The 26517-nt window shown below is 37.5% G+C and overlaps 1 protein-coding gene across 1 annotated transcript in view; it reads right to left on the reverse strand.

Annotated features, from left to right (window-relative positions):
* ABCA4 (ATP binding cassette subfamily A member 4) overlaps positions 1–26517 on the reverse strand; it is a gene marked incomplete at both ends in the record, with an annotated part of 65842 nt that overhangs the window by 27494 nt on the left and 11831 nt on the right. The window contains 15 exons of the mRNA XM_079535275.1: positions 31–162; positions 1333–1510; positions 3927–4151; positions 8068–8166; positions 10761–10965; positions 12447–12668; positions 13609–13831; positions 15685–15861; positions 16596–16801; positions 20066–20263; positions 21040–21156; positions 22301–22440; positions 23358–23595; positions 23985–24074; positions 25109–25306. Of these exons, the coding sequence (XP_079391401.1) occupies positions 31–162; positions 1333–1510; positions 3927–4151; positions 8068–8166; positions 10761–10965; positions 12447–12668; positions 13609–13831; positions 15685–15861; positions 16596–16801; positions 20066–20263; positions 21040–21156; positions 22301–22440; positions 23358–23595; positions 23985–24074; positions 25109–25306 (2648 nt within the window). The remainder of the gene's footprint in view (positions 1–30; positions 163–1332; positions 1511–3926; positions 4152–8067; positions 8167–10760; positions 10966–12446; positions 12669–13608; positions 13832–15684; positions 15862–16595; positions 16802–20065; positions 20264–21039; positions 21157–22300; positions 22441–23357; positions 23596–23984; positions 24075–25108; positions 25307–26517) is intronic.

The raw sequence follows: 26517 nt of genomic DNA on the forward strand, positions 1-26517 counted from the left end.
CTCTGAAAACTAGAATGAAATGATACATACTGATTAAACAGGATGTTGTGCTGAGGGCACATGCCTAGTCTGTGTCGAATGGAATCCATGTGAGTTTGAATATCCAGGCCACCAATCAGCACAGTTCCAGAAGTAGGTGGGAAGAGGCCTGTCACTATCGACCTGGGAGAAAAAAAAAAAAAAAAAAAGAAATGCCCACTCACTCATCCTTCTGTCCAGATAAAGAAGACATCTTGCATGATTCCACTAGATGGAGCGTGATGACTTCTTATTATGGGCTTAGAAGAAAACTCTAATGGAAAAACATACAAATACATACTCTCGCCCTACTGTGATGAGAATGTTCCGGATCTGCTAATGTGTTGAACTTCTGATAAACCAGACTGTATGGTTCTGTTTCAGAGTAATTTACTAAGCATGTTACACTACTCCTGTGCACAAATGGGTCTAAAATGAAGCCCAGTAGCAGCAGTTATATTTTAAGATCTCTAGCCATGCTGATTGGCACATGCCCTACACCCTTATTTTTTGTGAGACGGACTGGGGCAGAAGATTAGGTTGCAAATGGATGGTATAATGGATTTTTTTGGTTCCCAAAATTTCAATGCAAAAAACATTTTTGTTTTAATCAAGAGAATAAAAAAAATGTTTGTAACATTTTGAAGGCAACTTACAGTGCATTTGAAATAAGTCTTTTTAAATTAAAAAACTAGAGAGCATGGTACTGAAGCACTTCAATTCTTTCAGCGTTTGGTGAACTCATCACAGACTGATTAAATGTTTTGTTCACCAATGAATCCTATTTTACCAAATACAGCAGTCCTGAAGACTGGCTTCCTGGGACTCCAGGGTTCTAGAACTAAAGGAATATTTTAATCTGGATGTAATTTTGTATGTACATTTTTGTCTAAAGAGGATCTGAATTTATAAACCATTTAAAAAAACATGATTGACAAAGTCAGACAGAAAAACCAGAAATGTGCAAACTGTAGCAGCTTTCAAATCCTCAGCTTTATCAGTCAGATCTTCCTCCATTTTCACCTACTGGGAGTTTGGACATGCAAAATGAATGTTGGGGGAAATAACTGCTTCTTACTTTCTATAATTTCACTAGCTTTTGTCGCTCACTCACTCGCCTTCCCCTCAGTGCTTTGGCTACTCCGAAATACCTCCTCTTTGTCTAGGAGCAGCATCTTCCTTTCTGGGAAAAACTTGATGCCGTGTGTCAGTCTACTGCAGGGGTGGTGAGACAAGAGAAGAGTGCAAAGGGAAGGCTGCGCCTCAGGACTCAAAGTACTGCAAGGGATTTGCTGCTTTGAAATGTAGACTTACATGGTGGTTGTCTTTCCTGCTCCATTGTGACCAAGAAAGGCTGTGATCTGGCCTTCATAAAAAGTAATATTCATCCTATCTACTGCTGGCTTAGGCTTGTTTGCAAAAATCTTCACCAGGTTCTGAATGCATACTCCTGGAATCAATCCTGTTGGTTCAGGTTCACAGAAGGTATTTACTTGAAAAGAAAAAAATCAAGAATGAGAAAAGAATACAATGATGTGTTGATCCTTGCTTTGATGATGACACATCAGTAAGTGCAGAGGCAACAGTACATACCCAGTAAAATATGGCATCACGTGCCAGGGCCAGATTCTCCAGTCAGACCTGCATCTAACTGAAAAAAATTCTTAACTGCAGCTCAATTTACTTAGATTCACCCAGGTATGAGCAGCAGAAGAAAAGGAGCCCAGAAGTACAATGGTCTGTGGAGAAGTAAACTCACTGGATCAGGTGGAGCTGAACAAGTTTTCTGTTTATACTGTGTAGCAGATTATTTAATACAGTTGTCTACAGATACTTAGATAGGCCAAGAGATTACACTAAACAAGCAGCATGTTGCCTCTCCAGTCGGACTGAAATCTGCCATTCAAATCATCTGCCCAGCTGTGCATTCTTTTACCATGATGCTTTTAAAAAACAAGATTTGCCTTTAATCCTGGTAGGTGAAATTTACCCCCTTGCCGAGGTCAGCTAAACTTAGGCAGTACCTCACATGAGCTGGAACATGGAATGGCTATCTCTCAGGATTAAAAATGTATTCTTATAAATAGAATCCTCAGATTTTTTATTGGATCGACTTCTAGACAAAACAAATTTCTTTTGAAGTGAATTAGCCCCTGGGCAATATGAATTATGGCAGCTGAGAAATTTAAATAAAGACATCCCTCCCCCCACCCTCCCGTCCACTTTTGTTTACACAGAATACTTAAGGCTTTGCAGGAAGGTTTGTTTTGCAATTGCAGCTTACTTAAATCATTCAGTATCCAGCAGGCCTGTGTGGAAAGCAGCCAATACCATCTGGGTGAAACCAGCCCCACATCCATTAGTGGCTTTTAAGACTCTGTTATTACACACAATGCTTGGGAAAAGTCCCAGACATATCATACGCTAGAGAGCTGTATATACTAAGGAGTAGATGAAATAATTCATCTAGATGGGGTAGCTTTATTTGAAATAAAATTATGCTTATAAAATACTTTTTCTTCTGCTTTTTGAAGGAATTTAGACTTTTAACCCAATGGGCCTGGAAGAGTAATTGACAAGTTCTGAGGCAAACACAGATGAGCAGTAATTGTTTTGCATCACTCAAAGGTAGTGAGCAAAAGGGAACATTGCTCTGATTCTATGTCCTCAAAATTTTTTTGACAATCTAGGTCTGCTACTAGGCAGCAGAGTTTGTAGGGGATGCAGATGGAGGCTTTGCGATATGCTCGAAGTACATCAAGCAGTCAGAACACATTTATACTGTCTGCTGTGCTCTGTTAGCTTCTGCTAGTACTGATTTGCACCTGAGTCAAGTAATTGTAAGTATTTCCCACTCCATTACTATTATATGAAGCTCCAGTGCTATCCTGAAGCCATTCTGAAAAGTATCCTTGGACTACACTAGGTCCACTCTTGGCATCTCCATCCATCTCTTTCAGTTCCTGCATAGCTGGCTGAAAGGGAAGGAAGGCTTCTTTGTGCCTACAGCGATAGGCAAAGCCCTTCCTTTGTGGCCATGTAGCAGCTGGAACCAGAGAGCTGATGAATACACACCACAAAGATAAGGCAGTACTAGGAGAAGATCGACTGGGTAACCTTTGCCCTCTGCCTGTCTTTTTTCTTTTGAAGTCCTGTCCTGTTTCTATTCACCCTGAATGCATGTTCTCAATGCCTACGTGAGGAGCTGTGACGACCCTACTTTTATCTCCATCTTCTCAAGAGAGAGCTGCCTGTAGTGGTTACTTTTGCTACAGAATCCATATGCATTCCTCTGAGCATCACATGCAGAAAACTCTGGCTCTCCACAAAAGAAAACACTGGCACTTAAAAACAAGACAGGTCATTCAGTAATTCTTAGGTGATGGCTTATGTCAGCATCAGAAAAGGCTAGAGACAGATACACAGCACTTCAGATAAATCCCTTTGAAACCAGCCTTTACCCTCAGATGCAAGACACACCAAAGATAGGCAAAAAAAAGGTGGGGGGAAAAGAATATTGTTCCTTCCTGTCTTCCTCTCAGCACAAGTATTTATACTGAAGGTATAGTTCTGTTTAATTCTAGGAGGTAAGTTTATGCCTCTTCAAGGCTTCCCTTAGCAAGAACACTAACTTGTTATAGAGACAGCCTGTATTTCCATTGTAAAAAAACAAATGACAGAGATTTCTTGAAAGGAAACTCTTCTATGTGTGGCAACTAAAGTATTCTGAGGGACCTCAAATGTAGAGGAGTCAGTGAGAAAGTAGCTAGGAGAGTTAGTGCCTCTTTTAAGCTTAGCTCTGGTAGCTGCATACTCTGCAATGACTCCAATCATTCCCATGTCTACTTTGTTATTAAGTACAATGAGTACAGTGTCTGAGAAGTACTCAGATTGCTCTCTCTCCTTACTATTCATTTCATCTTTGTCCTGGACATCTGTCTTAGGCTTCCCCTGCTCGCCGAGTTCTTTTTCTCGTTTGTGTTTACATTGTTTGTTTTTACCATCCTTCTTCCCCTGGTTGCCATTCTTTACTTCTGGCTTTTCAGGTTCTTCACATTTCTTTGTTCTGCTTTCATTTCTTTCCCCATCCGCGGCCTTTTGATCCACACAACCTTCTGACTCTGAAGCTTTTTCTACATAAATAAAAATATCCAACATTTAATCAACTAAAACTTATTTTCCTCTTCAGAGGTACTTTGAGGAAAAGAAGGCAGTCCTCAAACTTGAGCTCTGCAGGAGCATAAATCATCACAATGCATTACTGAAACTATCAACACAGTACTTGCAGCCATCTAGCTTAAAGTCTGCTTCAGTGTCCAGAAAAGACATTTAAGGAAGAAAACCGACAATTCTGCAATTATGGATTCAAGAGTAGAACATTTTGTATGTTTATACTTTGTCCATGCAGCTCCAGACTAAATTATTCACCAGAGAATAAGAGAAAAACTATACAAATATTTACCAGGTTTATAGAGACTCAGAGAAAAACAAACAAACAAATTAAAAAGTAAAACGAAAAACAAACTACTACTTAGATTAAGAGACTAGCTGCAGGCCAGAGTGAGTGAGTTGGTGTTGTTTTTTGTACAAGAATTTCTGGCTTCCCAACTTGGTCTAACATCATGCGTCCACAAAGTAGACAGTCACACAAAATCACTGACAGGGACAGGCCTGAATCATGAAAAAATGTGATATAAGAAGGACCTCCTGAAGCAACTGTTACAAAACAGATTCAAGCTGGTACCTTGGAATGCAACTAGCATTGTCAGATGGTCTGAGACTAAATTTTATTACAGAACTTCACCATAACTTCCTGCTTTAAGGAATTGTAGTATACAAAGCCACATTAAATTATTAAATGGATACATAAACAAATTTACCTAGTCACCAAAAATGGAAAAATCAGCGAAACAAAACTTCTGTAGAAGACTTAAAAATTACCCAAATTATATACCAGTTTAATTTTCAGCCTTGCATCTTCATTATCTGACATTTTCTTATCCTATTTTCTTTCCAATGTATTAACCAGTTATGAAAAACAAAGAAAATGCCCAGTATTATCCTTGAAAGAAAATGTAAGTTGAAAGAAGTTTAACATCTGTTCATGTAAGCTGAAGAACTGAAGAATCTTAATTCTTCAGAGAAATAAGTAAGAATCATTAACTTCCTATACAGGAGTTGGCCTTTCCAATGTTCCATGCTTGAGAAAACGCAAGGCAATGTTATTTGGAGGACAGAACAGTTTTTAGTTATAAGTATCTGCATGCCCTAATGCTAGATCAGATATTCATGGAATAATTTATATCAGAAAGGGCTTCCAAGGGCATAAGAAACTGGCCAATTTAGAGCAGGCTAGCTATCTTGAAGAATGGAGATTTTACAGCCTCTTTGGGCAACCTGTTCCACTGTTTGGCAGTACCTTCACAGTAAAGACTTTTTTTCTTATATTGAATCAGAATTCCTGTTTTCCACCTTACATCCATTGCCTTTCATCCTTCTGCTGGGCACTTCTGAGAAGTCTGTCTCTCTCTTAGCCTTCTCTCTTAAGGCTGAGCAGATCCAGATCTCTCAGCACCTCCTCACTTGGTAATATGCTGCAGGTTCTAATTAACTTGGTGGCTCTTTCCTTGCTAATGCTCTCCATTAACTAAACGTCTCCCTTTCACTAGGGATGCCCAAATAGACAACTCAGTATTCCAAGTACAGTCTCACGAACTTGGACTAGATTGCAACGATCATTTCCACTGAACTTCTGACTACACTACTGCTAATGAAGTTGAGGATGAAGTTGGTCTTCTTGACTGCAGAGACACAAAACTTGATGGCTCATGTTCAACATGTTGTCCATTAGAACTTGCCTACAAAGCTATCTGCCAGCCCGGTTGTGAACAATCTGTACTGTTGTATGGGGTTATTCTATCCCCATTTATGCATTTACTTTGTTGAACTCTGTAAGGCTTCTGTGAAGACATTTCTACAGCCTCTCTTTTGGTCCCTCTGTAATAGCTGCCCTGTGCTCCACTGTTTCCTCCAACTTGGAACTTGGTATCTTCCACAAACTTTCTCCCATCACTCAAATTTGAAGCCACTGAACAGTACTGACCTCAATATTAGATCATGAGGATGCCACTAACTGGTTCTCAGCTAGGCTTTGTACTGCTGTTCACACTCCTTTGGGCCCAGCAAGTCCAATATATTTTCTATTCACTTTATTATTCACTCAAGCAGCCTATGTCTAACTAATCCGTCTGTCAGAATGCTACAGGAATTCACACTAAAGGCATTGCTAAAGGTTTGATGACATCTGATGTTTTGTTTTCATCGGTAATTCAGTGCTTTCAACACAGAAGAAAATCAGATTGGTTAGGCATGATTTGCTCTTGGTTAATCTGTGTTCTTTATTTACTATCACTTTGTCTTTCATGTACTTGCCTTTCAAGAAGGATCTACTTTATAACGTTAATAGGTACTGAGGACAGCATCAACAGAACAAGGATGAGATCTGCAGAAGAGGCTATTAAACTGTGCCTTTTTTTTTTTTTTTCAACAGTGAACTGTCAGGTCAGCTCAGCTATCTGTTGTAACTTCATAAAATAAACTCTAGGCTTTACTTCGGCAAAATGTTTTTTGAAGCAATATGAAAAGTAGTATTAAAAACTGGCAATAAAGTGGAGGCCACTAGCTTACCTGAGCAACTGAATCTTTTGGTATTTTTAAGCCTAAAAAATCATGCGTCTCTCTTGTACTGGAAATACATTAACAACACACAGAACTTATGAGTCAGTAAGTTACACAGAAAAATTGTTTTTTACTAAATTTAGGTTAAGCCAAGTAACTACAAAAATGGTAAAACCCTGCAAGAAACTATGGTCCAAATTTTAGAAACTCGAAGGAGCTCTTGTGCAGGATATGCACAAATTCCACAGAAAGACAATGAGATGTAGTGCCTGACGTCTGTACCTTGAAAATTTTGTCACTCATCTGTGAACATGACATGTTCCAAGTCTTCCTTCAGTTCTTTCCTCCTCCTTCCTACACATATTCTAAACTGGCAGGCAGCAGTTGCAAAGCACAAACAGTTAACAGACTCTATAATGATCTAGACAAGCCTCTATCATTCTGAATAGACTCACAGCAAGTCTAAGGAAAAACTTGCTCATCGTCTCAAAATGTGCAGTAAGACAAAGCCTTTTCAAAGAGAACAATGTTATAGCCTCCCCTTTTCTGACAGAACATGTGAGGTCTGGATGTATTATCAGCATATTTACAGATAGGATTAATTCCCTTCTGATCTAAAAACGTTCACCTGAAATGAGACTGTCTTGCCAGTAGTTTGAATTGATGAAGGATAAAGATAGTAATAAAAAGACTGAAGGAATTATTTCTTCATCTGACATTTTCATTAATTTTATTGTTACTTGTCAGTTTAAGACAGGTTTCAAAGTATCACCTTCAGCAATCCTCTTTTCCAGACACTAATCATCTTTACGCATTAGTTCCTATTTAAATACAATCATCCACACAATATTGCCTATTTACTATATCAGTATCAATGCACAGAAAACAAGTGCAAAAGCAGGACTTCAGGACTCACTCAAATTGGTCAAAGGGTGACAAATTTTGATCTTGCTTACAAATCAAAAGGAAACCAAGTTATATTAGTTTAAATTAGGAAATAATCAGGTTTAGATAGATGTGAGAGTCTCAGTGTAAATAAGATCATCACTGTTCCATTCTGACTAACTTAACAAATGCTATGTTGTGCAATAAGAACTCCTCAAATGTCTCTAAAGGTTTTAGTTAGAGTGGAAGGTTGATGATGCTTGTTAAACCATGCTTTACTGGCTCTCAGATGGAACACTGACTCACCTCTCTCAACTCTAATAATAGCAGACCACGAGAAGTTCAAAGGCACCTGCTGAGATCCCCATTACATGGCTGTCACTAATCTTTGCAGCAATTTGTGTATTGGAAATGTGGTTGCATAAGCACCTCTAGATTAGTGGTTTCCAAGTTATTTCTAAATACCAGAGTTTTAAAAGAACTTACCATCAGCTGTTGCTGTTTTTTCAGCTTTTGGGTTTCTAGAACCAAGCCAGTAAGACTCCTGCAAAGGGAAATACCAAGGCTGTGGTAGGCCATAGTCCCCTGCAAGAAAAATAAGAAGGTGATGTGTGCTTTGTAAGCACATTCTTTGGTGAGCACAAATAAATCTAGACAAAATCTGAACTATAATTACAAACACCTGCAGTTGCATCAGCAGTCATAGTGTTAAGATATCAGAAGGCCAAACTGCACACTAACTACCTGGTAGGACAGATTTCATTTGCTTTTTTTTTTTTTTTTCAAACGTGAGTAAAGAATTCAGAAAATGTGTGATCTGATTAGCTCTATGTTTTATTAAATAAAATGTGGTTTAGTTACAGAAGCTATTCTCTACCTGAGGACAATTTGAAATCTCGCCAACCAGGCAGTAGTTGCCAAGGCACATCCTGATTACTTTAGATGTGATCCCAGCCTCACTCAATCATTTTCTTTTAATTTCCCCTCAACACTCAAGAGCTGACAAGAGCAAAAAATCTCACCACACTTAGTTTATTACATTGGGCCTGAATTCAACACTGGCAGTGAGAAAAGAGACTGTAACCACTCTTTTAGCACATAGCCTTCTGGGAAAAAATGACAACTAAGTAAACCTTTTCTTAAACAGAAACGGACTTTTTTGGTCAAAAGCTTGAAAAAAGAAAGTACAATAACATTATCAGTACTTGTTGGATCAGACTAGAGTCAGTGGGATCAACTCTAGTGCTCTTGGGTCTCACTAATTCATAGAATATAGGGATCTGAGCTGCTGCATTTAAAACAGGCGTGCTTGTGAACCTACACATTATCAATCTTGTGTTATTTATTTAAAATAGGCAATCAGAATTTCTGGTGCTCACTGATAGTTGGTCTGTACAGAAAAACTGTTTGTGAAAGCGTCCGTATTTTTTTTTTCTGACAAAAATAGCCTTCTTGTCAGGCAACCAATTGTACTGCCATTAATATGCACAAATACCCCACCTGCATTCATAAATAGTTTGCCTTGCACTTGTTACAGACTGTAATTATATCCTTTTGAAGCTGGTGGCAAAAACAACTGCTTCTCATTCAGGATGAATGCAAAAAGCCAAGTAAGCTCCATTATGGAGCAGAATCTGTAAGTAGTGAAAGGAGTAGCTTGTCAACAAGTGGTCATCTGCAGAAAAAAAAACTTGAGCAGGAGCTGATCCATATGATTCATAGGATTATCCAGGGAATTCATACAGTACACTGCAGCATGGATTTGGAAGGGCTACGTTTGTATAAGAGAGAAATGCTAAGCAAAACATCAGACACAGGAGAAGAAAGATGAGGAGATCGCAAAACAAATTCTGGGAGGAACTGAAGCTACTAGATAGAAATGCAGAGGAATACTACTTTGTGTAAAGTGATAACAGAAAAAGATATACTTGGAAAAGCGAGTGAAGAAACTTTCTCCTGTTGTTTAAGTTTTGCTGTGTTCATGGAAATAGTGCATTATGCATACTTGAAAAAACCACCAGATTTGCAACACAGGCTTGTCCAAAAAAGGACTTTTAGGAAAGTTACTCCATATCAGCCTTGAAAATCAAAAGATAAATAATAAATTGCATTAAACTTCTTTGGGAGGACATGTTCGTTAAAATTCAAAAAGGTATTAATTTGATATAGCATAGCTCACTTAGGAAGGGACACAAAAATAGCAAGATTCAGGCCATATTTTAATCTGAAGCAAAATATTCCCATACACAGTTTTAAAAAATTCATGTTTTCTGATTGGGATTAATTATTCTAAGTGATGTGCTCAGACAAGCACTGTCTTACTGTAGCAATCAATTATTTTTCTTCATAGCTAGAAAATCTGCAAGGCCTCAAAGCCTGAGTAGCCACACAATCAAAGAAAAGAACATCCTGGAGATAGTCATGTGCCAAGAAACACATTCTGGAATAGCAGTTCACATGCAGAGCAAAAATTAATGAAAATAAAGCTTGCTCTCTTGCATAGCATAAGAGTCTGCATTTATTGGTGTGTAATAATATTCAATAAGAGGGAGGACAACCACTTAAGCTACAAGGATAAACAATTTTCTCACAGAGAAACTCCTTAAACTTTGTAGTTGATAACCAAGAAAATCCTTTTATGATTTTGCAACTAGAACCAGGATGTTCATTAAGAAAAAAATCCACAAAGAAACTTTTACAGCTGTCTAGGAACCAGTACCTGTCAGGAAATAGTACCCTCCTCTAAGAAAGGACTGGCCTAATGTGGCCATGGTATATTTATGAACTAGTGTCATTATTTTGGTATTTTTAAAATGTATGGGTGAGGATGATAAATTCTCATTAGAAATGGTTAAAACGTCTCAAAAGGGAAATATGCACATAAATTGACTTTGAAGGTACTTTTGTTAATTTAATTTCTATTTAAATTTTGACACAGAACCAAGACTTGCACCATCTTTCTTCTTTCCTCCATTTACATTCATTTCAGGAGCAAAATGGGAGAAAGAAAACAGAGAAAAAAGAAAAAGCTCTTAATAAACCAGTGGGGCCATAATGGGTAACACTCATGGTCCAGAGCATCAAACATCCTGTTTCTGAAAGAGAAATTACTCAGAAACTGATTAGATTAGTATAATTTACAACTGCCACTATTTTATATTAGTAAGAAACTGGCATACCTGGAAAAACGTGATCAAGGTACCAAGAAAGTATTCCATAGAGAAAAGCATCAAAAAGCATCATTTTAATGGAAAATAAAAAACTATATTCATCTCCTTCCAAGGGACTGGTTCTGATGTTACCCCACTGTAGGCCAAGACCTTGCTCTTCGTAGCGTGACAGGTATTCTGTACCAAAACCAAAAGCTACTTGAGAAAGCAAACTCTGCAATAAAGAAAAAAACGTTATTAATTCAGACAGAGGGACATTTTTTAAACACAAAAATAAAAAGAGAAGACTTTTAGGGACTGGACTTCAAAATTCAATACTGCATAAAAATAGAAAGAAAAAAAATGTTTTCACTTTATTATCAGACTGGAGTATCTAATCCCCTGATTATGATGAGTGGTGCAATTCTAAGCTGTAACTAACCCTACTAGATCAAATTCAACCTTTCTATAGTGATATGGGATCTCTGAAAGATTTTTATGTGAATGTCTCCACTCGGAAAATCTAAGATATGCATTTTGTACTGAAGAAATAAACCCCCTGGGTACGAGATAAGTCCAGTGTCAGGAACAAGACAAAGCACACCAGATGCTCAGAATAATGTTTGGTTTTCAATTACCACTCACTGCTCAACTCTTTTACTTGTCCTAAAAAAAATATTTTTCAGACATTCATTCACAAACACAACCCTGCTGTACTCCTTGTAATTAGCTGTTCTTCAGCAGCCAGCCTTTTAAGAACAAATATAAGACAACCAAGCACACCAGGAACAGAAAAAAGCATTCACTGCTTCCAGTTGCAAATTAGTTCAACTGGAACAGTTCTTGGTTCTGACATCCTTCTCTTTTTTGTGAGATTTATCTTTATGCTCAGATTGTGCGTGAATTTCAAAAGTTCTTCTCAAATCAGAACTTGTCATGGGCCAACCTAACTCAGTTCCTGACTTACTCACAGAAATGTTTTGTGTTGTATTACTTTTATTTGTAGAACTTAAATTGGTATACATTCCACCTATAGATTTCTTAGTGCAAGAGTAGAGGACAGTACATTTCTTACCTAAGCTGTTAAAATGCTCCACAGAGATGGGAAGACTGCATTTAGTTCCCTTCCTGTCTGACTCGTTGTGGTGAAGAAAATCAATCTAAATAATTCTGCATGCTCATAGTTCTGTTTCACAGAAAAGTAAAAAGTTTCCAGCTTCACAGCAAGATATTTGCCAAAGCTTTGATTTCTGTTTTCAAATTCTACTTCTAAGTTCATGTAAAGAAGGAAAGTGAACATGAAATCTTCTCAACCTTATATTACTCTTCGGCTAGATTAGAGGGTATGGAAAAAGACAACCCCCTTCTATTAAGTGCCTTTTTATTTATTAAATATACCAGAAGTGAAAACTGTTTTGAATTACAGGAATTATTCAAAACTTTTTTAACTGTGGTGATTTCCTAACATCCAGACAGTAAAATGATATTTATCGAATTTTCTAAACGCCATAAAATTATTTCTTGGTCACTAGGCCTACTAAAAAAGCCTATTCTCTTCCAGTCTTAAGTTATTTGAGAGAGATCTAGAAGTGTCTGTTCCCATGATTGGAAAAAGCTGAGAGGATGAGGCATGCAGTGCTTTGTTACTCACACACAGATAGTGAGCAGGGCAGTTAAAATTTGAACCCAAAGATATTATATGAGTGAAAGACTTACTGCTAGGATCTTCAGATTAACAGTCATGCGATCTTGCCAGACAAAGCAGACAATGTGAGGCAGGTACAAGGTGAAATACAGGACACCACTGCAGGCAGCTGCCAGATTTGCTTTGGAGAAAAATGTGCTCAACAAGAAACATTGCATTATGGTGGCTGTATTGAATGTCAGTAGAAATAGGAAGAAGAGAAGCGGATTGCTGTAATTCAGGACTTGGCCATGCTGTAAGCAAAAGGAAAACAGATTAACTTAGTGCTACTCGTGTTCTGAACTACTAGAAAATGTCAGAATTGCTAATGAGACATAACCTGTAATGAGCAATAAAAGCCATTCTTTCTCACCCACTTTTTTTTTTTTTTTTAATTCTTCCTGCCAGTAATGTTTCAACTCTTGTGGTCGTTACAATAACAAAAATCCTTCATCTAAATTTATTCTTGCTTTTGGATTGTGACTTCAGTTCAATGCTACAGACTGTAAAGTACATATTTATATTTGATGACTGAATTAAGACTGCAGCTGATTGAAAACACATTCTGTCCTTGTCTTAATATGTAAATGATTCCAAGCAAGAAGTGCCAGTGTAGAAGTTCTCCTATTTTAAATGAAACCATCTGAACTGTCATAAATTTTTTTTCACTGATCTCATATCTTCTCCCCAGTTCATTTGTTCAATGTGTAGGAAACATTATTTAAGAAAATCTGAAAAAAAAATACATCTTCAGAAAATATAACAGGAAAATTATAATTATATATATATTCTGAACGTAAATTACATTCTAATTCCAGAAGGCTATCACTGCTGAGGAAAACAACGGCAGTTTCTTGGAGGTCGCTGTGTACTAAGTAACCCACAGCATATCTTTTGACTATTCTTCCTTAGAACTTTTTGTAAATGAAACAACATACAGAGTAATTAATTAGATGTATTGCTTTGTGAGGGTTCTCACAAAAAAATCTTTCCAGTGAATTTTACTTTCCATCTCTGCTAAGTGCTCATGCTGTACAGAGGACTGCTTACAAGAACGCGCTTCCTGCATGTTATGATCAGAACAAGTCAACAGCTGCTCCCATCTCCCTATGAATGACTACTATACCTTCCCAACAGCAAAGCATCAACAGTGCTAGGGAGAGTTTTTATGGTTGTTCATGTGATAACTCTTACCATAATCAGTGCTGTGAGGAGGAACGTGCTCACAGCCATCATGAAGAAGCTGTCTAGGAACCAAGTGCACCAAATCACTCCATTAGTGATGCCTCTGTTCTTCATAGCCTCCTTTAGACGCTTTTCCTTCTCCAGCACTATACTCTTCACAGTCATAGAAACGGAATATATCCAAGCTAGCACCATGAAGATGGGAAAGGAGCGGTTTAAGGTTATCATAAAGCTACAAAAGCAAGCGATGAAAAAATTTAAGTAAAACAGACAAATATTAAGATGAAAGGCAAGAACAGAAAGGAAAAGACTGGGAAAGAATGCATTTATTAAACTAGGGACTGGAAATTCTCAGTCTAAAACTAGGCTATGCATAGTGCAACGGAGCACCACAGGGTTTGCATATCCGCTCTGATATGCCTGTGGCTGCTGTAGGCTTCAGAGAGCTTTTGCACAGCTGAAGATTCTGTACCGCAGTATTCTCAGAGGGGAGGAAGTAAACAGCAGGCTTGCCAGGGCAACTACCTGTCAGCTGGCAGGTAATGGTAGGTCAAATAACCTGTCTGCAATCTGCAGGTATCTGAACTACTAGAATTGCCTGCAAAGAAACACACTGAATAAATCAAAATGATTTCTGAAACAATTTTTTTAATAGTTTTTTTTCTTTTTTGAATGAGATTTGTAATAAGACAGCAGTAGTAAAGAGCAGCACTGGAACAGGCATGCTCCAATCAGAAAAGCATGCACCACACCATCTAGAGCACATGTTCAGGCAGTGCTAATGGGAAGGTCATAGCAACCACAAAACCTCTGAGGACCCTCTGCACCCAAAAGACTCACTTTCTCACCCTCTGAGCAAAAAAAAAAAAAAAAAACAAACAAAAACCTTTCTCCTTCAGGAAAATAAATTCCTGGAATTCGTTGCTAGATTTGTGTGATATTTAAGACAAAAGCAGTCATTCTACAAAAAAATCAATAGACTGGAATTAAGGAAAAGAAGGCTAGATAAGATCAGGTAATTGCTGAAAACTGTATCATCATCACAAAGGAAGGAAAAGGACCGATGTTAGCAGAAACTGACAGCACACATCCAGCTTTATTGCAAACACTCTTTATGTAGTTATAAATGGAAAAAAGAATTAGGGATTAGGATTCTGAAAGAAAAAGTTCCAAGAGCCTAAATTGTCTTGAGATTCTGCAAGATCTGTAGAGAGCTGGATGTCTCTGAGCACCAGAAATACGTAAAGCTGTGAGAACTACTATATCTAAATATAGGGCTAGGGTTTGATAATACACCTGATGAGACTGGGTTGCTGTATTCTTCAGAACTTACAGAGATAGAAAGACAGGTATAAGTTCTACTGGGACTTGTATTGTTTGTTCAGTTTTTCTTTAGAAAATGGCTCTTTTTGTATAAAGGTAGATTTTAGAGATATCATTAGGGAAATAGGCTTGCTACAGTAGAGAGAATCCTAAATAAGTAACTGAAGGAGGCAGTGTGGGTTCTAATACAGGTCAGCGCTTTGCATTTAGTTTTGCTGCAGGTGCTGTTCAGTTTTAGAGTTAGTTGAAAGCTTTCAGAAAGATAATGCTTTTGTTGGATCCTGTTTAATACACAAGGGATAGATCCAGGACTGACTTTTTTAGGTACCAAAGGATTTTATCTGGGTGTCATGCTGACAGTGAGTTCTCAGCTCACTAATTAGTGATTAGAGTCACACTAATTAGTAATTAGTGTGAAATCTTACGTTATTACCTGAAAACAAACAAACAGACAAAACCCCAAAGTTGATTAGTTATTTATTCTGCTGTTAAGGGGGCAGTGTTTTTTGCTCATTTTTGGTCTGGACACTGGTTGCCTGGTTGCAAAGGCCAGACTGGGGTTAGGGGTAGAAACTTGGCAAGGGTGGCTTTTGGAGTCTGGGTTACGGAGGGATATGGAAAAGAACAAATTCAGTTATGCCTCAGTTACTGGTCTCGGATATATGCCTTAGGACTAGAGTTAGAACTGGTGCTTGGGAGTCTTGCAGTGTCCATCACATCAACTAGTCATCAGAATTGAAACAATAAACTGCTCTTACTCACACATCATCCACAAAACATGGATATGGCATTTGCTGAAGATAAATTCCTTGTGGCACTTCAGTGTTGGTCTGGGTCTTTATAATCCCATGCTCAATCATATCTTGGAGATATGCAAAGCCTCCCCAGATATAACGTAAATCATCCACAGGATCAGCTCTTGGACCAGGATCCCAATACCTTAAAAAAATTTCACATGGAAATCATTTGGGTAAACAGTAGCTTTAAGGAAAAAAATAAAAAAGGAAAAAAATCTTAGCTACTGAAGTTGCTGGGGCATTGCTCATAGTTGCCTTTTCCAGTTTGGTCTGTCAGACCACAATGATTGACAAAGATTATAACCTAGAATATTCTCTTGATTCCTTTAATCTTCTCTATACTTAAACAGAATAGTAATTTTTCACAAAAAATGTACATAAATAAATCATGTTGCAGAGAAATTGTTTTAGAATAGAAGTAACTATTTGTAACATACTATCCTTAGACATTGAGTTAGATTTCAGTCATCAGACTCCTATGTCTGTAGGGGCATTTGAGGAGATATAGCAGAGAAGTTCTGCTGTTCTGGTGGAGGAGAGATGGATCACAATCCATGTGGTTCTGCCTTGTTCACTTTTCTCTGTAATAGTGCCAGTTAAAATCTTGCTGCAGATTAATGAACAGATTCTGAGCACAGTCATTCCCTTTGCCATACACCCATGCACCTACCCACCACCTGGCCTGATGGTTGCACGAGTGATATACCACTTGTGTTAAAACCTGGTAAGTAGAGATGGATTCTGCTCTGCATTACATACTAAATACTGGTGAATACAATTGAATTTCATGCATGTATCCAAGGCAGGTTCTAATGTCCTTGCATTGCATATACTCAGGTGATAACCAGGAATAACCAAGAAGGAATCACCACCTACCTATCTTTGATTTTATTTGTTTTCTCCACAGCATCTATGTCCATCCGAATCTTGTATTTCACATGCAGTGGAAGAGTTTTTCTTGTAGGATCTATATCTGGAAAAACCACACCAGCCCAGAATTTGTTTTCCTCTAGTAAATGAAGGGCTTGATGAGTTAGCTGGGTTTCGTCATGATAGCCTTCAAATTTATCCAGAGTCAAGCACTACAAATAACCACAAAGATAACGAATGTGTTGGAATAAGTTAGCAAGAGATATTAAAGCAAATATGAGTGGCTGACAATAGAAAACGTAGTTTCATATGAAGTAGTTGCCATTTTCCTGTGAAAGTGGACAAATATTGGAAAAGGATGTTCATACAGGATGCAAAGTTTCCATCTTTGGAGATACTCAAAACCCATCTGGACATGGTAGTGCGCAGCCTATTTTATTTGACACTGTACTGACAAATAGAGTTGTATTAAATGATCTCAGGAATCCTTTTCAACGTAAAAAATTGTACGATTATTTGCAAACTTGTAACCATGACAAAGAGTAAAGATCTTCCTATAAAGAGCAGAGAATGCTAGAATCCCACCTTTCAATCCCATTTACAATCAAGACACCTCTCTATTTATAGAAGGGTAGGGACTGAGTTTACTCACACATTATGGCAGTAAGTTTCTAAACTTGACATCTCATCTCTGACATTTCCTTTTCTGCTTTACAGAGAACCCAGAGAGAGTGTTTCAGGAATTAAATGGGGGAGCCTTTTGAAACCAAGGAAGCAGTAGAATTAAAAGCAAATGCATTAATAAATCCTCCCAGCATCTCTTGTCTGGTCTGATAATATCTATCTGATTAACCAAATGTCCTCAACATACAGTTGAGGAAGAAAACCCAGCCCTCTGGATAAAAAGGATGCTTCCCCCATCCTGTTCTAGTCTTTGCAGGGCTTGAGGGAGTCATGAGCAACACACTATTTGGTTTCCTAGGCTAACAAATATCTTATAGGTATATTACTGACTCTACTACAGATACAGAGACAAATCATTAAATTTAGCATTTTATTTAGCAAAAAAGAAATCTCTTCTTCATCTCAAACTGGCTTCTTAGTATTGTTTAGGAGTTTTACTTAGCTAATAGCCTGAAAAGACACTAGGCATGGATGATCTCCACTTCTCTCTTACCATGGAATGTAACTACAGGGTCATACATGACCTTTCACTGCAGAATGTACAGTGTCTGGACGAGACTGAGAAGCAGTACAGACTATTACCCAGGTGTCCAGTCAAAGAAGCAGCAAAGATTCAAAAGAGAAAACTCAAGTGCTTATGGGTTCTCTTTGTGAGCAGAATGAAAGAAAAACTTGTGCAAGAATACAAGCTGACATATTAGTGTTGCAATAACAGCTCCTTTGAAGTGAAAAGAGATTTTATATTGTAGTCTACAAGACAAAATCTGGAATTCTTTCCCTTAACATGAATTGCATTCAAAACAAGTGCTGCATTTTCTAACTAGGCTTTTTTTCCCCTGTAAATTGCAACAGAGCTTGTGCCTTTAGAAACATTGTGATTTCAAAATTGATTCATCTTCCACTTGCTAAGATTTATTTCTTATCTTAAACCAGTAAATATTTAACAATTTTAAATGGCTCAACAAAGATGGGAAAACCAAAGTTAAATATCAACAAGAGGATCAGAAAATTAAAACAGAAATTAGTGTGTATTAAGAGGTGCTTAGCCCTCACAAAGAGTTTGTCTGTTCCGCAGCCTAAGGTAATCAAAAGGAGCGACAGGAAATTCTTGGGGTGGTGCAAATAAGCAGCCACTGCATAACTTCTAAGATTCTCAGCTGTACCACACAAACCTGAAACCTCTAAGGATAACTTCTGGCAGTACATTACCCTCACTGTATACCCAGGTGAGAGATAGGGTGAACCTGAAAAGGAGCTATTTGTTCCCATTGTGCTTGGTACAGTGTGAAAACATTTCCAAATGCTAACAACTTAGTGTAAACAGCAGACTTGAAAGTACTAGCTTGTTACAATGAGCTTAGGACACTAAGATCTACTACCAAGTACAGTAACTGCCCCAGTACCGTGAATATTCCACTACTGATCTGTACTGAAGCAATATATCTCACTCAGTTTAAGTAAGAAATAATTCTGCTAATATGATGCTAATCATCATCAGAAGAATTAGCAGAAGTTTGTGCGAAAGCTTTATTGCCCTCTATTACAACAGCTTTAAGAAGGCAGACAAACCATAAGGTCCTGCCTTCTTACATGGGTTCTTTTAGTTTGAACTAGACAGAAATCAACAGGGCTAGGGTTGATCCTGTTGCCTACAATTAGTATCAGCTTTCTCTGTGAGTTTGAGGCTTAGCCATTCAACCATTATTAACTATCCTTTCACATACCGTATGAAGTAATTAAGCTCTTTAAAGACTCCAAACCTCAGATGAGAGATGCTAAATGTTGTGTATTATGGCCAAGTGCAACAGTGTTTTAAACTCTCAGTGTTAACCCTACAGCATTGCAGGCTCTACTAATTTTGTCTAATTTCTTAGGTTTACAAAGAAGAGTCAGCATTTCTTCTGTCTAACTCAGCAGGAATCCATGCCATCTCAGGTCAGGTTACAAACACGCTTTTACCTAATATCAGAAAGATACAGGAAAAGTATCACTCGTGTCACTTACCTGGCTCTGGAAAGGAATGGATGTAGTAGTTTGCTCAGTCCTCTAGAAATCTGATCTTTTTTTTAATCACTTACATTTTTATTTTTATAGATTTACTAATCTGAGTCTGACAAACTCATCTGTAAGTTACACTGTCCATGCTAGAGTAGCCTGATAAAAAGTATATTCCAAAGCATTTTCTGAATAGCTTCATATTTTCATCTATGTTTTTAGCATTTCCTTATTTATATGATGAAATTTCGTGCCACTTTCTGTACTGTGACTCTCAAAAAGCCTATAAAAAACACAGCACTCCTAGAAAATGGATGAAGAGATTCCAGGAAAGAGACAGATGTCTTGTCAGAAGTAGCTACAAAACAAGCAGAAACTCCCTGTTTTTTGATCAGGTTCTCAAAATCCTGTACTGGGAATTTCCGAAGAACTATTAGTTCTCTAGTCCTGTCCTTGCTGAAAATAGCAGTCTGGTAGTCATCAAAAAACAAAACAACAAAAACGAAAAACAAAAAACAAAAAAAACAAAAAAAACAAAAAAAAAACAAAACCCCAAAACAACAAAAAACAACAATGCAGTTTTCCTTAAGGAATAAAGCACTTTCTGCTTCTCAGCCCCAAAGCGCATTCAGACATTCAATTTACCTTTGGAATGCAGCATTAAGGGATTGTGAAATTTAAGGTTTTTTTTTTGTTTTTTTTTTTTTTTGTTCTGCTGCCACAGATTTGGGGTACTGTCTATCCTGCTTCAAGATATTCTCCAGAAAGATTCCCAGCAGAGAGAGAGATGCCCTTACCTCCAGGTACTGACTGATCAAACGCAGAGCTTGGTCTGCAGCACTGAATATGTTCCTCCAGTCAAAATCCACCATTCCCTTTTCCCTACTCCCTGGAGGCCCATTGTGGAGAAAGTTGATAATGTATTCAGCAGTCAAGCCTTCAGCACCCAGCTGACTGTTCAGGAAGTCCCTCACTGTAGAGTGCTTCAGAGAGTCCTGAGAAAACATATTGGAACAGCTTTACTACAGTAATCCTCTTCATGTGTCATACTTAGAAAGAAAGGTTTCAACTTCCACAGCTGTTTCTGAACTGCGAAGTAGTACAAAAGGGTATATTAAGAAAGGAATTTTATAAATGGGTAAATATGTGTAGCCAAACTGGAGGTAAGAAATGAAGAATGGATAAGAAGGAATATATCCTTGAATACTAATTGCATTTTTTCCCCCTATAAGCAAGAGGATAATGTAATAAATGTCTAATATAATAGGAAAAGAAGCTTGGAAAAACATTTTATTTAGAATAAACTGCTTTATGGACTTCAATCACAGATACTACTTGCAGCTGATCAAAATCAGATCTAAGGGAAGAAGAAATAAGCCATTTCCTCAGGCAGTAAAAATTGCTGGGTCTAGCTAAAACATGGTTCTACTGGTTTCTTTCCCTATGTAGCACTCTAGAAAATCAACTTGGGTGTTTTGAAGGACGCTTCGCAGAGGCTAGAAAGCAGTAATTACTGTCTTTATTAAGAACTCATTATCATACCGAAAAGAGCGTCTAAATCTGAGGTTGCCAGAGTCTCCGTAACACATTTAGGACTAGGCTTTAAGCCAAGCTCAGCCAGCAAACCAGCAACCTTACAGGCAACTGATTCCTTGCTGCAAAGGCTGTGCTTCCAGACAAACCTTCTAAAACATTTATCTTCTTGCTTAATAAAAATATAGGATGGTGAAAGGCTGCTCTTACTGAAGCTTCCTGCTAAGTTATAACATACACGGATCATATTCATTTGCATGCTGTTTTGGAAGAAGTACCACAGCTGAGGTCCTACTTCTTCCCAAGCTTTGATCAACAGTCTGAGGCGTTCGAGTTCCTCAAAAGTGGAGTTCGCCTAAAGAAAACAGGAAAGAATGCTTAGAATGCAACAGAAACAAACATTGACAATCAATGAATTTACAATCCAGGCATTCAGTGACAGCGAAACCTGTAATTTAACTTACAAATGTGTACTTAATAAAATTTTTAAATGGCAGAACTATAAATGCTCCTCAAAAAAAGGGAATTTACAAAATCTATTTGGAATCAAGTCACTTAGGGTATGTTTCTGTGGTTCTTGTAATGAAAAAAAAAAAAAAAAAAAAAAAAAAAGAAAAGAGCCCACATTAACCCTACTTACCTTCAACTCCTTTAACTACTCAACTACTCTTTGTTTTTTTCCCTTGACTATTTCCCTCTATTCTGTAGCTGGAGCCTAGGCTCTGCAACAGAGCTCTTCAGCTGAGACCCTAAAGCCAGGAGAAATTAATTTGATCATTTATATCAAGGTTAGAGCAGAGAGGTAGCATGACAGAATGGTGTCTGACATGGAAGCCTGTATGAAGAAAAGTGTGTTGCCATGTTGAAAAAATGGCACCCATTGACATTCACTGCCACTTGCTGAACATCCATGGAAACTAAACAGTGGATGTCAGCTCAGTACGGTGTTGGATGGCTCATTTCAGAGGTGGTGACAGTGACATGAAAGACAAGCCATGTTCTGGAAGGCCATTCACAGATGTAACACCAAGAAATGAAAAACGTCTCCATCAGCTCAACTGCACAAATCAGCTACTGGCAATGACTGTTGAAAAACAGCATTTTGTAGCTGAGAATTTACTCCATCAAACAGTGCCATCGTGTCTTTGAGTCTGTTGCACCTTCCATGGAAATAAACAGGAGGTATTACTTTCAGAGCAATCTACATACATATGAATATTACAATTTCTGTCAAGGCAAATATAGGAACATGCCATAAAAAAGGCTACTTGAGCTGGAAAAAGTAGTTTGGGCCAAGGCAAGATGAATTAGAGAAGACATGCCTCCTGGGTTTGTTTGTTTGTTTTTTTTTAATGAAATGCAACCAGTCCTCTTCCAACAATCCTCAGAACAAGAGGAGTTCCTGAAGAAAATCTGATTAGGTTGACTGTTTTTCAAAGTACATTTCTCAGAATGCAATTTTTTAGAAATACACATTTGTATATTTTTAAATTCCTTACATTTTTAATGATTTGTTGTACAGGAGGTGAACTGGGAGCAAAGAGGATTTTTCCCATCAGCAGGGGCTTCACAGCACTCCAGGCTATTTTGGTTAAAGGGTTTGATTCCAAGTTCTGAATCAACTCATTGCAAAAGGGTGCTAAAGACAGAAAGACAAATAGACTTTATGTAACTTTCCTTAAATTTTATCACACGTAACATCCTGCAGGGCTTTTTGCTGGCAATATGGACACCTAAATGTATTATGAAACTGAATAGAATAAGCACATTTTGTAATATAGAACCACAATGTCTAAAAAATTGAAGAAGATTGTAGATTTTATAGTTGTAAAGTGGACATCAGAGAGTACAGAATAGCAAACAAATTTCATATTGTTTCACTCCTTACTATGGTAGTTGATTCTGATATGGAAATATTTTCTTTCTCCTATCAGTCATTAATTCTTTCACAGAATAAACTTAAGGACTGGAGATTCAGCAGTTCAGAATTTGATCTTACAATGAACTTAGAACTAAGCATTTTTACATAAGCATTTCAATCTTACTTCTGAATTATAAATTATTTTCACAGTCAGAATGGAACTTCTCTTTTCCCTGGCTAAGGAAATACTGGATCTCCTACTGGTCTTGTGAAAATTTAGACATAAGTAGAGTCAAGTATCAACACAGATAGTGGCATTTAGAATTCTCTCTGGTGGTAAAACGCTCACCTCTACTTTGCAACCACACAAACATATCAGTCATACCAGAAGGAACAGACAAATACAACAAAAACTTATATATGTAACAAAAATAGTGAGTGATCTCAATATAAAAAAAAAGATGAATGGAAAATTGAAGAGGACAATAAAGAGACAAAATAATGAATAGCAGAAAAAATAAAGTTGGTTTCTCCTTGATTTCTTTCCTATTGCAATTGCAAGTAAAATTATTTTATCTGTCTCTAATTTCTCAAATCAACTGCTTTAGAGCATTATTTTATAAAAGCCATAGTGGTATTCTAACATACACTGCATATGTCCACAGTACCTATCATGGTTTGGTGGAAAAACTTACTGGTTGTATTATCATAAAGATAAATGGATTTCTTTGTGGAATCAATCCCCAGGAAAGCTTTGTAGTTGTTATCTTCATACCAGTTGAAAGAAAGCACTCTGGATCCACCTCCTTCTGGGTAGCCACAGAAAAGATCAGAAAGGGAGCTCACCAAGTGGCCTAAGGATTCTGGTATTCCATCTTGTACAAATGGTTGCAAAACCATTAAAAGGTCCTGAACACTTTGCTTCCTGGCTAGCTGCAGTAAAAAAAGATTTCTTTGTTAATTGCAACCCTCAAAGGAAGAAAGTAATTGGAGAGATCTCCATTGTGAAAGACTTTGTGCAAAGTCCAGAAGCAGTCAGAATCCGACCATTTCATCTCTGTGCTGGTTACAGGCACCATTTTCAGTTCTTGTTCTTTCATGTCTATTCTGAATAAATCAGTAATAAATCAGCTTCAGAACTGCTAATGCTTATGTCCACATTTATTTTGTGATGAGGGAAGAATGAATTTCTAAGAAAGCATTTCTTTCCAAATAATTCTGTTTTCTTTCTGATAAAGCTGGTAATAGGAATTAATAGAATAAAGGATAAAAGACTACACATCACTCAGAAAAGTGATGCCTTCTGTTATTAGACCACTTACCTTTTGTACTGCTTGGGAAACATTAGATAGCACCCTCCCCCAGGACCTGAGGTCAGCACCTGCCGAATTTCTGTCCAACACAGTGGGAAGCTGCGAATACATGAGAAATACAGATATGTTTTGAATAGCTTATAAATAACAACAGCTAATATGGTAAGAGAACAAAATCCAAATGGCATCTCTAGTTCAGTGAGTTATTTGGAACACTGTCTAGACAGTTTTGTTGGTCCACAAAACCATCACCTGCACATAGACTCACATACCAGGTTGATCGAGTGGTCTTACTGTCATGAAGCTGAAAAAGTCACAATCCATTGGAAGTATAGCTTGGTATGCTTTGCTTTTCTAATGTCATCACACCAAGAGGTGCAGAAAACCTGGGGAAAACCAACACTGACTACATACACAGCGATGGACTATCATGGAAAGAGACCTTGGAATCATCACAATTAGTTCTCTGAAAGCACCAGGGAATATTAGATAATACAAGACAAGAACAGAGAGCAGTTGCAAATATATATCATTATATCATCATACACTTATCTCCATGATACATGGATACTGAACTGTGGCTGCAGCTGTGGTTTATTTATGGCAAGGACACGGTAGAAATACCAACACAAAGAAGGGCAACAAAAATCAATAGGAGGAAAAGCTTCTGTAGAAAGTGTGATTAAAGCCAGTAGAACTTGTTTAAAAACAAAACAAAAAAAAATTATTTGTATAGGAATTGTAAGTCAAGTTGAACCATGGCTTTGACTTTAGAGTAAAATTCTGCCATGTTGGATGAAGCAGACAGGATGGAATAGCTGGGGTTATTTCAGATCCCTAGTAGGTTGTGCTGCATCTGCCCTGTTACACAATCTGAGAAGAAAACACTGATTTTTAAATTTTATTTGATTCTTTTAGTTCTGTTGTATGGTGAATTTCTGTTATCTCCTAAAGTATGTTCCAAACTGTCTACTGCTCCTGCTGATGGTAGGCTAATAATCCTACATCAATAGTCACACATTTGCAGCAGCAAGTGAACAAAGACTGCTTAAACACTGGTGATGCACTATGAAGAAAATTGTTGAAGTTCAAGGAAGTATCACATAGGTGAGGATCATTGTGTTAGCACTTACCAGCTGAAATAGCTTAAAGAAATCAACATTTGCATACAAGGCATCTTCTACTCTCTGTAGGCTTTCCTGGGAGAGAGCACACATGGCCTTATGAACAGAAGGGAGGCCCCTTCGGCTGCTGAAGATAATAAAGCGGTTCAAGAGCATCTGACTACAAGCAATGTCCTTTAGCGTCAAGTTCGGTACACCATACGCAAACTGCAATCAAAAACAATTTATTATTTCATTTTGTGAATCTTCAGACCTGTGCAGGAACAATTAGAGATTTATAAAAAATAGACATTTGATATCAGCACCTGCTAGTATTTTTATGAATGGCGGGAAGATGAGGTCAGCGTAAACACTAATTCTTCAACAACCTTCATTTTGTGGTATGATAGATCACCTCGCCTTCAGACAAACTTTTCTTCTCACTAGAGATTCCTCTTTTCATTGCATCCTTCTAATGAGTTTTCTTGACTTTCTGGCATACAAGCATGCCTGAGGCCATGCCACGCTACTTATTCTTATGGTTAAGCTTTTGCTTGCTTGAAAGTATTCCCCCAGGACTAACCAAATGTGCCACACAACCCTACTTTTTGTTTAGCCTTATGGTTCTGTTATCATCTGATTTCCTTCTCTTTTTTACTTTAGTTACGATTATTCCCTAATGCTTCCAACACAGCATTATTCATTGCCACTGTGTACAGGCATACAGCCAGACTCTACAAAGTCATTTTACATTAAACTACACCCAACCTACTTATTTCAACTACTAATATAAACATGGAACAGAAAATAAAAAATTTCTCCAGTGTTTAATGAGTGGGAGTAGTTTATAGTTAAACCAATGTAAATAAAGAGTAACTGCACAGAAATCAGTGTACCTGGAATTTTTATTGTTGCATCAGAATACGCTTGGAAGTCTGAAATTTAGCTCTGCTTGCTTTATAATGAACAGAATACATAGTAATATAATGAAATACAGCACTGTAAATTGCCCATAAACTAAAGTTCCCATCCTCTGTCCATCTCTTCCATAGCACAAATTGTAAGGAAAAAAGTTCACAACATCACAACATGATGGCTCTAAGTCCTACCATTTTGAAGACACACACATGACTTTCAGACTACAAAAAATATATACTTGTATTATACAGATTGTGTATAATGACAGCGCAAAAGAAGAGATGCATATTTCTAGAAATCTGGCAGGTACTGTCCCTATCATCCCTGCACATAAATGTATATTAACATAATCTATTCTACTTACACTAGGGAGTCTGAGCACAAGTACAGCAACAAATCCTTGAAGAGTTCTAACATAATACAATTTTAACCTGAAATCAAGTGCACAGCAGTAATTAAATTAACCTCCATCAATTTCCTCATCCTTTACACCATTGCTTGGTCTTTGCAAATATGTACAG

Source organism: Tetrao urogallus (genome assembly GCF_951394365.1).
Source record: "Tetrao urogallus genome assembly, chromosome: 5".
NCBI classification, from domain to species: domain Eukaryota; kingdom Metazoa; phylum Chordata; class Aves; order Galliformes; family Phasianidae; genus Tetrao; species Tetrao urogallus.